General features: G+C 50.5%; 1 protein-coding gene across 1 annotated transcript; it reads left to right on the top strand.

The window, feature by feature from the left end:
* Nucleotides 1–5460: 5460 nt before the first annotated feature.
* Nucleotides 5461–7396, top strand: CCDC185 (coiled-coil domain containing 185). Its single transcript, XM_059677551.1, has one exon. It carries the CDS (start codon nt 5461–5463, stop codon nt 7342–7344), a length of 1884 nt encoding a protein of 627 aa, XP_059533534.1. The 3' UTR covers nt 7345–7396.
* Nucleotides 7397–12347: the final 4951 nt, after the last annotated feature.

Below are 12347 nucleotides of genomic sequence, written 5' to 3'. Positions count from 1 at the left end.
CGTGCGACTCTGTCCCCTCTGGCTCTGGCCACCTGCGGTCCCTCCCAAGACTGGCCTTTCTCAGCCGGCCTGGCTCTTCTGGCCAGAATCCCAGCCACCAGTGGTTAAGGGGTGTGCGCTGATGAGCTGATACTGGCAGACAGCACTTCGAAACCAGTGGCACCCCAATCGTCTGTAGCAATGTGTGGCTATGAATATGAATACCATGTTTCTGATACCACCGCCAAATCTACCGACTTTCCCCAAAATCTCACATACTGGTGGTCGTGGGGAAATTTCAGCTTTTACTGGGCCGAGGCTTACTTCGATTAATTTTAACAAATCCTTTCAGGATAGATTAACTTTCAGGAGCCAAATCAAACTCGGCATTTTTATTTATATACTAGAGGCCCAGTGCATGAAATTCATGCACTGGTAGGGTCCCTAGCAGCTGCCACCACTGTCCAGTGCCTCCCTCCCTTCCCCCAAGCAAGCACCCCCCCCCCCCGCCCCAACCCCTGGTCGAACTCCCGGGCAACTCCCAGTTGAGGGGACAATTTGCATGCTATGCTTTTATTATATAGGATTTATCTTTGCTTTGTAAAATGAGAGGTGGCAGTTCCGCCCAGAATCGGTTGAAGATTCTGACCAGCACAAGTTCATTGCTGCTTAAAGCCTGTCCGCTGGGGCTCTGGGATCTCAGCTGGTTAGCCTTCCACATTTCCAAGATCCAGTGGCTGACCTCTGCAGTTCGAATATGTATTTCGTTTTTTTTCCTCCGTAAATTTCCTAAAGCTTTTCTGATAGCCATCAAATCAGCAAAGCTAAAAAAAAAAAAAAAAATCAGCAAAGCTCAAACATATCTGTTGATGGCGCACACGGTTTTCAATTCACAAGAGAGGCGTCTAAGAACCAGTGAAGTCTGTTCTTCAGCCGGCACACAATGCATTTGTACGGAGAATGTCGGGAATGAAAGGAATGTCAAGTGTATCTGGTCCAAACACCTGATCTATGCTTGAGTCGCCTCTGTGACATTTCAGAGAAGTGGCCACCCAGCCCCATTGAGTACTTCCCGGGGAAGCCTGTTACCTCTGCCCACGGCTCTCTCAGAAGAGTCTTCCTTAGATTGAACGGAGATCTGCTGTCAGGATTGATTCCTTCTGAGGCCTCTCTCCTCGGCTTGCAGGCGGCTGCCTTCTTGCTGTGACTTCACATGGGCATCCCTCTGTGTGTGCACGTGTCTGGCGTCTCTCCCTGTCCCAATCTCCTCTTCTCATAAGGGCACCAGTCATCTTCGGGACCACCCTAACGGCCCCCTGTAAACTGCATTTCCTCTTTAAAGATCCTATTTCTAAAGCGGTCGCCTTCTGTAATAGGGGTCAGAGCGGCAACATGAATTTTTTTTTTTTTGCAACATGAATTTGGGGGGGGGGGGCATAATTCACCCCATGACATCGCACAACAAACACAAAGCCAGTGTTGCGCTCATCTTACAGACGAGGATGATGAGAATAAAGGAGTCGATCCATGTACTCCACACCCCCTCCTCCCTCCCCCGCCAATGAAGGCCTCACCCTTAATCTAAAGCGGTTGGACGCCACCCTAACCCTTCCCGCCACCCCCCAGAGATTGCTATGATACCTTCCACTGCAAGGCCCACAAAACAAGTTATTCTGAATATATTTTGACCTTTCTTTGTCTCATCTTCTATCACCTTGCCTTTTTTCTTGGTTTCTTACTTTTAAAATCACTGTCAGCCCTAGCCGCTTTGGCTCAGTGGAGTGGATAAAGTGTGGGCCCTCAAACTCAAGGGTCCCGGGTTCGATTCCGGTCAAGGGCATGTACCTTGGTTGCAGGTTCCCCGGCCCTGGTCAGGGTGCGTGCAGGAGGCAACCAATCTGTGTGTCTCTCTCACATCGATGTTTCTCTCTGTCTTTCCCTCTCCCTTCCACTCTCTCTAAAAAATCCATGGAAAAATATCCTCAGGTAAGGATTAACAAAAAGATAAAAATATATAAAAATCCACTGTCAGCTTGGCATGAGTTTATTTCTCCAAGGAGGGGAGGGGAGGGGAGGGGAGGGGAGGGGAGGGGAGGGGAGGGGAGGGGAGGGGAGGGGAGGGGAGGGGAGGGGAGGGGAGGGGAAAGAAATTCAGACAGGAGGTGGACCCCAGTGCCAAATAGGACAAGAAATCAAGACGAGGGTGAAGTCTATAGATCTGGCTTCTGGGGTGTCCCCTTGGCCTTCTCAACTCTAAAGGAAGACTTCTAGAGAAACAACTTTCTTACACAACCTGCAGTAAGAAATATATTTCACTTCACCACCTGGTGCACATACGCCCATATAATGTTTCAAATATTCACCTAGTTACACACACACACACACACACACACACACACACACTCACACACTGTACCCTGCAGTGGACACGCCACCGAGGAGAGAGGCTGTGCTCTGAGGGGGCTGTGCAAGGACAGTGGGGACTTCATCTGGTCAGGGAGCTCTGAGAAGCCTTCCCCTTGACCTGAGGCTCGAAGAAAGGGTACCGTTCCGTGGGGTGCACAGACACAGCCACCCCCGGCTGCTGAGACCCTACTGCAGCCCCGCGCGTGGGTGACTCTGAGCGGAAAGAAGCCGGCGAGATGCACGCCGAGAACCTCTCTGCAGGGTGATGAACCTGCGTCCCGGGAAGGCTGGGATTTCATGGGCAGAGGTGCTCCCCGTGCTGATCCCATCAGCCCAGAGGGCACCCGCTCAGCACCTCGCAGCACAGGCAGCGGCAGCAGTCACGGCAGGACGGGGCCATCCGTCACGCTCTGTCCCGGAGCTCTCTCCCCTCGCCCAGACCTTTCTGGAAAACGCATTTCCTTGGGAGTGAAAGACTCCAGACTCCGTTTTAGCAAAAGAGAAAAAATAAAACAAAAACATGGAGGATGAAGAAGTAACCCCAAATGAGAGAAATTATTCAGTGCACCCGTTTTCCCAAGTCCCCGTTGGGAAAACCTCTTCCCATGTTTAACATTACAAACTACTTGTGATTAAATTTCAAAAATCAATCATGGCATCGTGCAGCCCGCTGCCTCTGTGTCACCGTTGAGTGATCCTGTAATTGCATTCTGTTATCTCACGGTGGAAGTAAAAGCTTCGAAAGTACTTATTTTGAGTCCTTCTTTTCTTCATAAGAATTGCTTATGCCCTGGCTCATGTGACTGGGTTGGTTGGGCACCTTTCAATGCACCAAAAGGTTGCCGGTTCGATTCCCGGTTAGGGCACATGCCTGGGTTGCAGGCCTGATCCCTGGTAGAGCCACACAGAAAGCAGCTGTCGATGTTTCACTCTCACAACAATGTTTCTCTCTCTCTCCCTCTCTCCCTTCCTCTCTCTCTAAAAATCAATCCTATGTAATAAATGCGTAGTATGCAAATTGTCCCCTTGACCAGGAGTTCCTTGGGGAGTTCAACCAGGGGCCGGGGCTGGCTGGGGGAAGGAACAGAGGCCCTAGCCCACAGCAGGCAGCTGTTAGGAACCCTACCAGTGCACAAATTTCATGCACTGGGCCTCTAGTAAAAATATATATTTGTAAAAGAATTAGTTAATTACCATCTCCAGCTGTTAATGGCATTAAGGTGACATACGTGAGAAACACCAGCATCTTAAGATGGAACCAAACTAGAAATATTTAAAATCCCCTCCTGCTCCCCCGGCCACACATGATTTGGTCTGGCTCTAATTATGCCACACTAGCTCAGAAGACCACACAATGGAGAGGTTAGGGGGGAGGCGGGATTTGATCCCGGCTCCACTGCCCACCTGATCTTGAGATTCTCCCTCTGACACTCAGGAGGGGACAGTCCCTCCTTCACGTGGTTGTGTTGGAGTTTCCATATCCAGCACGTAGAGCAGTGCTCCGGCACGTGCTCAATATGTGTCGGCCGTCATTTTTACACACACACGAGTTCTCATACACATGGAATACTGGGCATTGTGGGTAAATGATTGTTTCCATGGAAACATAACTTTCCTGTTTCCCAGGCTCTTATCCGACTATTTTCTGCTTTTCTAAAAAAGAAGCGTATAATCCACAATTTTCATCCTTAGTGCTGGATTCACATAAGCTTTTCACTGACTGCCCTGGGTGTGTACGGAATATATGCATATTTTTTTTTACTGTTTTGTGGGTCTGCTATTTTTTTTAAATATATTTTATTGACTTTTTACAGAGAGGAAGGGAGATGGATAGAGAGCCAGAAACATCGATGGGAGAGAAACATCGATCAGCTGCCTCCCGCACACCTCCCACTGGGGATGTGCCCGCAACCAAGGTACATGCCCTTGACCGGAATTGAACCCGGGACCTTTTAGTCTGCAGGCCGACGCTCTATCCATTGAGCCACACCGGCTAGGGCAGGGTCTGCTATTTTTGAAGAATCCCTATCTCAAAGGCACTTGTAGAGAGAGGCCTGCTGTCCACTTCCCAGAGTGGCCAAGGAAAAAGTGAAGGTAGGGCATGAAAGAACTGAATTCCTGAGAAATTGTACGGCAAAGCTGACTTCTGAATATTAATCATTTACCCTATCCCCCAGCCATGGATGTGCAGACTGTTTCACAAGAGACACGACCCTCAGGGAACAGAGCGTGATGACTATTTCATACCATGACAGCTGGACCCCAATGTTCTATTTCTGCCCCTAGCAAGTGGACGGGTAGTCTCTGTCCTGTCCTAAAGTTTAAACGTGTCAACAAAACGTACTTTGGACTTAAAATGGCGAAAGTGTGGTGCACCACATTAAGGCCTCCTATAGCCCTTCATCTGCATGGACCATAGAGAGGCACAGAGGTAAGGAGGTGACCCTAAGGCCCCCTAAGGACAACTCAGGACTCCTCGGCCCCCCCTCCCCCCCCCACTCCCCTGGCCTGGGCCCTTCCCCCCACTTCCACCCTGAAGGCATTCCTGCCGGTGTGGCTCAGGGGTTGAGCGGTGACCCTATGAACCAGGAGGTCACGGTTGGATTCTCCATCAGGGCATGTGCCCAGGTGGCAGGCTCCATCCCCAGTGTGGGGCGGGTAGGAGGCAGCCGATCTGTGATTCTCTCTCAACATTGATGTTTCTCTCTCCCTCCCTCTCTGAAATCAATAAAAATATATATATATATTTTAAAATTTTTCCTGCCTAAAATAACGGTGCTTGGTTCACTAGGAACCCTCAGCTTTAAGGGTCACCCTGATTTCCTATAGCCCCCTGTCCCCTGAGCCCTCTCCCCACTCTCTGACGCCCCCACCACCAGGTGTGGGGTCCTAGGGGGGCGGGGGGGGGGCCTGGTCTAAGGCTGCGGGACCGGCGGCCCCAGGGGCCATTGTGAAGTGGCAGGAGCGTCACAAGCGCCCCGCCCCAGTGGATCGCAGGGCAGCGCGGGCCCCGCAGCGCCCCCTGGAGGCTCCGGGGTCCAGGTTCAGAGGCCGGGAGGGCGCCCCGCGAGGAGCATGGAGGACTTCGGCCCCTTCCCCGCGCGGCCTCACCGGGACCTCGGGGAGCGCGCGTCCTCGGCGCGGCTGCGCAGGTCCCGGCCCCAGACCCAGGCCCGGCCGGCTCGGGGCTGCTGGGCCGGGACTCCCGGCGAGGGGAGCGAGGCCCGGGCTCCCTGGCCTCCGAGCCACCAGTCCCCCGACTCCCCGCGGGAAAGCCGCAGCCTGAGCGACATGGCCCAGAGGCGCCCCGACGGCGCCAGGAAGCACCGGCCCCGCGGCTGGCGCCCGAGAGATGCCTGGGGGGAGCCCCGGGTCCCGCCCCGACCGCGGGGCAGCCAGCACAGCCCGGCCTGGCCGCTCCAGCTCCAGCTGTCACCCCAGCAGCCCCTGCGCTGCCAGCACTGCCCCCCGGCCCAGGGAGACTCGCCCCCTCCGTACCCCGAGGGCGCGTACACCCCCCTAAGTGGGATGTTCGGGGCCGAAGAGGGGCAGAGTGGGGACCCGTGGACGGTGTCGGTCTGCGGGGGGCTGGACCGCTGGTCCCTGTCCTCGCTTCCCTCCGAGAAGTCCTCGGCGCCCTCCCAGGAGCTCAGGACGCTGTCCGCCTGCGCGTGCGCCCCCAAGAGGGACAGCGGGGACCGGCTGGCGTCGTTCGCCAGCCAGGCCTTCCTCCAGCCCGCGCTCTCGGGCCAGGAGACGAAGAGCCAGCACACGCAGCTCCTCAAGAACAAGCTGGAAGAGGCCGTGGTGTCCTCCCGGGACCAGAAGATCGTGGCCCTGGTGCTGACCCGGCTCAAGAAGGCGCAGAGGATGCGGGAGCTGCAGCAGCAGGCGGCGGCGGCCTGGGAGGATCTCAAGCGCTCGGACCACAAGGTCCAGGTGACCCTGGAGCGGGAGCGCAAGCTGCTGCTGCAGCAGAACCGCGCCCAGTGGCAGCGGGAGAAGGAGCAGCGCAAGGCGCGCCCGAGCCGGGAGCCGCGTGTCCAGCGGCCGCGCGACCACCAAGCCAGGCACGCGGCCCAGCAGGACAGCCTGTGGCCGGCGCCGTCCGAGGATCAGGACATCCGGCGCCAGGACCGGCCGGATCGGGCCCGCCTGGAGGCCGCCAAGCCCAGGAGGCCGGGCCCGGTGCCGCGCCTGCGGGAGCTGGAGCAGGAGCTGGAGCTGGAGCAGGAGCTAGAGAAGACGCTGCCAGAGCAGCGGCAGCCGACCAGCCTGGAGCCCACCGGTCCCAAGAAGCAGCCGCCCGCCACCGAGGACCAGAAGAAGGCGCGCGAGGCCAACCTCAGCTCCCTGGTCAATTTCCAGGCCCGCAAGGTGCTCATGGACTGTCAGGTCAAGGCCGAGGAGCTGCTCCGCCGGCTGTCGCTGGAGCAGAGCTCGCAGCGGGCGCAGGAGCTGCACAAGGGCCCGGGGAAGGAGCGGCACCGGGAGCTGCGGGACCGGGCCCGCCGGGAGGAGGAGCAGTACCAGCAGGTGCGGCTGCGCGCGGAGGAGCTGGAGGAGCAGCGGCGGGTGCGCAAGCGGCTGCTGGGGCGGCTGGCGGAGCAGAAGGTGCAACAGGCCCGCAGCAGCGCGCAGCGCGGCCTCAGCGAGAAGGCGCAGCACGTCCGCGAGCTCAACCTCCTGCGGGAGAAGAACCACCACATCCTGAAGCTGAAGGCCGAGAAGGAGGAGAAGTGCCACATCGAGGGCATCAAGGAAGCCATCCGCAAGAAGGAGCAGAGGATGGAGCAGCTCTCGCAGGAGAAGGAGGCCGCGGCCGCCTCCGCCTCCGCCTCCGAGGGCTTTCCAAAGGCCTCCCGGGCCTGCAGGCGGGACGGCGGGAAAGCGCCTGCCAGCGGCGGCTGCTACGATCGCAGGGACGACGGGGAGGCCCCGCTCCGAGGCGGCTACTGAGAACCCCAAGGAGATATGGCGACACGATGGGATTCCTTTTATAACCCGACTATACGTGTGAGCATTGATTTTAAGAAAAAAATGTATAAAATAGCTGCGATTTCCTCTCGTGAACTAGTCGATTGATTCGCTTGGATAAGCCGAGACGCTTGGGAATAGAAGTTGGGGGGATGTTACGGACATGGCTTGGCCTTTGTAAGTTGTCTGTCTGGATGGAATGTATTCCTTGAGCTCTGAGGTCATCTTAGAAGCCTATGCAACAGGCTCGTCTTGGAGGAACCAGAGGGAAAAAAGTCTATATAGAGTAGGAGAAACACGTCTGTGTCAGGTTGGGCACGGGTGACGTGGGAAATAGCAGTCATAAGAAATCCCCGAGCCCTAACCGGTTTGGCTCAGTGGATAGAGCGTCGGCCTGCGGACTGAAGTGTCCCGGGTTCGATTCCAGTCAAGGGCATGTACCTTGGTTGCGGGCACATCCCCAGTGGGAGGTGTGCAGGAGGCAGCTGATCGATGTTTCTCTCTCATCAATGTTTCTAACTCTCTATCCCTCTCCCTTCCTCTCTGTAAAAAATCAATAGAATATATTTTATAAAAAAAAAAAGCCCCCGAGGGAGGATTCAGCTGGGTGTAGCAGAGTTGGGAGCCCTGCGTACTGCATCCCCTTATAGTTCATAATGCACATGAACATGTTAAAGGCTCTGACAAGGCCTGCAGTAAAGAGACTCATTTAAGCTAGTGTGTTTTTTACAATTCCTGGAACCTTTTTCTTTTTTTCTTCTCTAATCCTTCCATGGAGTTGGTGTTCTGTGAAATGTTTTTGGAAACAGCTATCTATAGCTCCTCCTGGATTATGAGCTGCTTTGGTCTGCCTTGGACAGAAAAACGTTGGCAATTCCTTTAGCACTCCTGCCTGGTGGCTCTTTCACAGCCCCGTGATCTGAGCGCTCCCTGCAATCTTCTGTTCTGATTTTTTTCCCCCCTTTTGGTCAGTTCTATCCGGCCTTTGGGGGGAAAAAAAATCTATTGGAGTTCTTCTATGTCCCCCTCTTTCTCCTTTGCTTCTTTTGCTGGAGGTATGTGGTGTCATTCTATCTCCCGCGTGGTGTCTAATTAACCGAGCTCTGAATGAATGACGAAGCATGCAGGATTTGGGACTGTGACATTTTAGTTAATGAGTCAGAGGCCAAGCAGAACTTAACCCATCACATCTCAAAGTCCCTCTCAAAAAATTCTAAAATTTTCTTTTAGACCCCCTCTTGTAACATTTATTTTAAAAGAGAGAGAAATAGGGTAAACACCAATGGAAGATTTCTGTCATATCAGTATTTTTTAAAATATACTTTTACTGATTTCAGAGAGGAAGGGAGAGGGAGAGAGAGAGAGAGAAACATCAGTGATGAGAGAGAATCATGGATCGGCTGCCTCCTGCAGGCCCCCTACTGGGGATGGAGCCGGCAACCCAGGCATGTGCCCTGACCAGGAATCGAACCTGGGACCCTTCAGTCCGCAGGCGGATGCTCAATCCACTGAGCCAAACCAGCTAGGGCTATGTTAGAATTTTTGAAATGACATGAAAGGTAACTGGCGAGGAATATTGTTCCACAGTCAGTATGAGAGCCACATTCTCATATAATGGGGACTGGGCCTTCTCCCCTAGTTCGTTTTCTTCCCTGGTCCTAGGTCCCCTCCAACCGCTGTCCCCAAAGAGGCTTACTCGGGCCCTCAATATTTTGCTCAAACATGGAAGGGCTCATGCATCTTGCCTCTGTTTCCAATCTTACTCCCTTCTCTTCGCCCAAGTTAGTCTTCTGCTCTGGCTAAATGCCCTGGGCGTCCCTGGCATTCTAGGAGAGAGCCCACGATGTTTCAGGCAGACCGCGATGAATCTAACTCCTCCTCTTGATATGGTTATGTGACTTTGGGGAAGTTACGTTCCTCGCCTTACAGATGAGGCAACCGGTCAGCCTCAGTTGCCTCATCTGTAAAATGGAAATATAATTTCTATCTCAAAGGGATGTTGTGAAGGGTGATTAAGTAACATAACGTAAGGTGTTTGGCGTAGAGCCCAGAACCTAATTACACACCCATCATTCAACTGCGGGTTTTATTATGATGCGACCTTCTGTTCCTGGCAATTCCATTCTCCCTATCTCCATGCCGCCCATCATATCCGAGTCCGATTTTGCTGAGCTGAGTTCACATTCTGTCTTTCCTGTGCAATGTAGGGCCGCCCTGGCTGTCCCATATTGGCAACCCGTTCTTGGTTGCTGTTATGTGTGGCGTATCCATCTTGCAATCCATATCTTAGCTTCCAAGCTGGACTGTGTGCTACTTGAGGCCAAGGTCATTGCCTTAAAGTTCTTCGTACCCATCCTTAACGTGGTGGTCAATACATAGTCAAAGTAAAAGCCTTTAAGCAGGATGACCCCACATCCATACCAGCCCAATGTTGTTTGCTCTTTGCTCCAAGAAATAAACTCCCTGCTCTCAGAAAAAGAAGGCCTGAAGACATAAAAGCATTACATAGGTACGGTCTCTATCTGATAAAATGTTTGATTCGTCTGGAAGATAAAATAATTCTTAAAAAGTCATACAGATATAAAGTAAAATTGATAGAGCACACAGAGAAATCAAACTCATCATCAGAGTGAGGGATGTTTGGGGTATCATTGATGGAACAAAAAATTTGTAAAATTATAAAAATTCAACGAGCAAGTTTGGTTTATTGGCCATGTATAGATTTGATGTAGAATGGAATATTTACAAAAATTGACCAAGAAATAGGCCATAAAAGAAGGGTAAAAATTTTCAAATATCCATTATCATATGAAACAAGTTTTTTTTAACCACAGTCCAATTAGAACTCTAAAATACATGCTTAGAACTTTAAAATCTCACTTTTTAAGGTAACTTCCCCAAAGTCACTTAACTATGAGAGAATAATGCATTATATTCATGTAGAATATGCTTTTAACATCTTTTTGGGTTCAAATAATAAAAAAATTTCAATATATTTGGAACTAGACAATAATGAGAATATAATACACCAAGGCTTATAGCAATGCAGTGAAGAAGATAATGTGAGAGAATGTAGATGTAAATGCTTATTCATTTGAGAAGAAAAGGTGGAAATTAATAAGCTAGTCACTCAACTTAAGAAATTAGAAAAAGAACAACAGAATAAATTCAAAGAAAGATAACTATAAGAGCAGACACTAATGAACTAGAGAAGAAAAATATAATGAATATAATTAACTAAACTAAACGTTGCTTGTTAGAAAACAGGAATGAAATTGGCAAGCTTCTAGCAGAGTACAAGAAAGAGAGACACACAAATAATATTGAAAAGAAGGGGCTATAATGAGAGATCCAGTAGAAACTAAAAAGATAAGAGGGTACTATAAAAATGTAAGCCAAAGAATGCATAAGGATGCATTAACTTAGAAGAAATGAACACATTCCTTTAAAAATAACCAACTCAAAAGGAATAAGAAGTCCAAATAGTTCATAACCCTTAAAACAAGTGAATCAACTGTTCAATTTTCCTACAAAGAATCACCAGGCCAGATGCTTTTACAGGTAAAGTCTACTGAATGTTCCCAGGACAAATCCTAATTTTATGCAAATCATCTGAGAGAGAAAAGAGACTACTTCCCAACTGATTCTGTCCACGATACCTTTGATACTAAAACTGGAAAAATGTAATAAAGAAAAATCATAGGAAAGCCTCATGCATAAACATAAAGGCGGTAATCCTACACAAATATTAGTTAAATGAATCCTGCACTTTATAAAAAAAGATAACACATCATGACTAAGCTGGGTTTATTCCAGGAATATAGGGCTTAACTTCAGAAAATCTGTAATTATCATTCACTACATTAGCATATTAAAAGAACAAAGCAATATGGTAATGTCACTGGATGAACAAAACACATTTGATGAAATTCAAAATACCTATTTATAATTTTTTTTAAAATTGAACCCGCTCAGAATAGAAAGGGATTTTCTTAATCTGATAAGTGAAATCTACCAAAAACCTACACAAACATTTTTTTAGAGTGAAACAGTGAAGGCTTTTAAAATCAGGAAGAAAAAAGAAAAAGAAAAGGTGTGGAAAAGAAAAAAAAAAAACCCTCAAAACTCTCATTCTTCACAGATGATATGATTGTCCCCTAGAGTATTTTATCTACAACCTTAAAAAGTTTATATATTCACAACAGATATATATATATTTTTGGTAATAGCCAAGAACCAGAAACAATTCAACACCCATGAATGGTAAAATGGATAAATAAATCGAGCCATAGTCACACAATGGAATTCTATGCAGCAAAGAGCTTACAAATGATCAACAGCCATGCTGACAAACTGGGTGAGTCTCACCCACGTACTGCTGAATGAATGAGCCAGGCACCAAGAGGCACACACTGTGTGATTCCATTTCTATAAAGTACAAACACAGACACGAGTCATCTCTGCTGTGGTCGGTGGACTCCCTTAGTGGGGGGCTTATGGCGGGGGAGGGGTACGGAAAGGCAGCACGCAGTCATGGGTAAACCATGAGGCGTAGAGTCGATCAATGTTGGGCGTAAACTCTGGCTCTGCCATTCACCAGCTGTCTGCCTACCCACTGGGAGACTCAGTTTCCTCCACTGGAAAATGGGCACAGTGATGGTCCTCACCTCGCTGGGTTGCCGTGAAGTGAAGGAGAGAATGCCTGTGAAGTCTGTGGCTCAGAAAGTTCTGGAAAATGAGAGCTATGGTTGTTATCAGTGTTCCTCCTCTTCGTGGCCCCTCCACCAGGGGTCTAGTGCTTCAGAGGGCTTTAGATTTCAAGACATTTCCTCCAGAGCTGCTCGGGGGGCCTGCCCCACCCCAGCCATGCCCTGTTCGCCCACACTGGTGTGTTTTTTTTCATTGAAACGCCTGCTGGGGCCACGGGCACTGAGGGTCAGGCGGTAATTCTGCAAGGGGAGGCCTGAGATACTAATTCAACTGCT

Source organism: Myotis daubentonii, chromosome 20 (assembly GCF_963259705.1).
Source record: "Myotis daubentonii chromosome 20, mMyoDau2.1, whole genome shotgun sequence".
Taxonomy (NCBI): Eukaryota; Metazoa; Chordata; class Mammalia; order Chiroptera; family Vespertilionidae; genus Myotis; species Myotis daubentonii.
The sequence above is the reverse complement of the archived record's forward strand: the minus strand, read 5'-3'. Positions and strand labels throughout refer to the sequence as shown.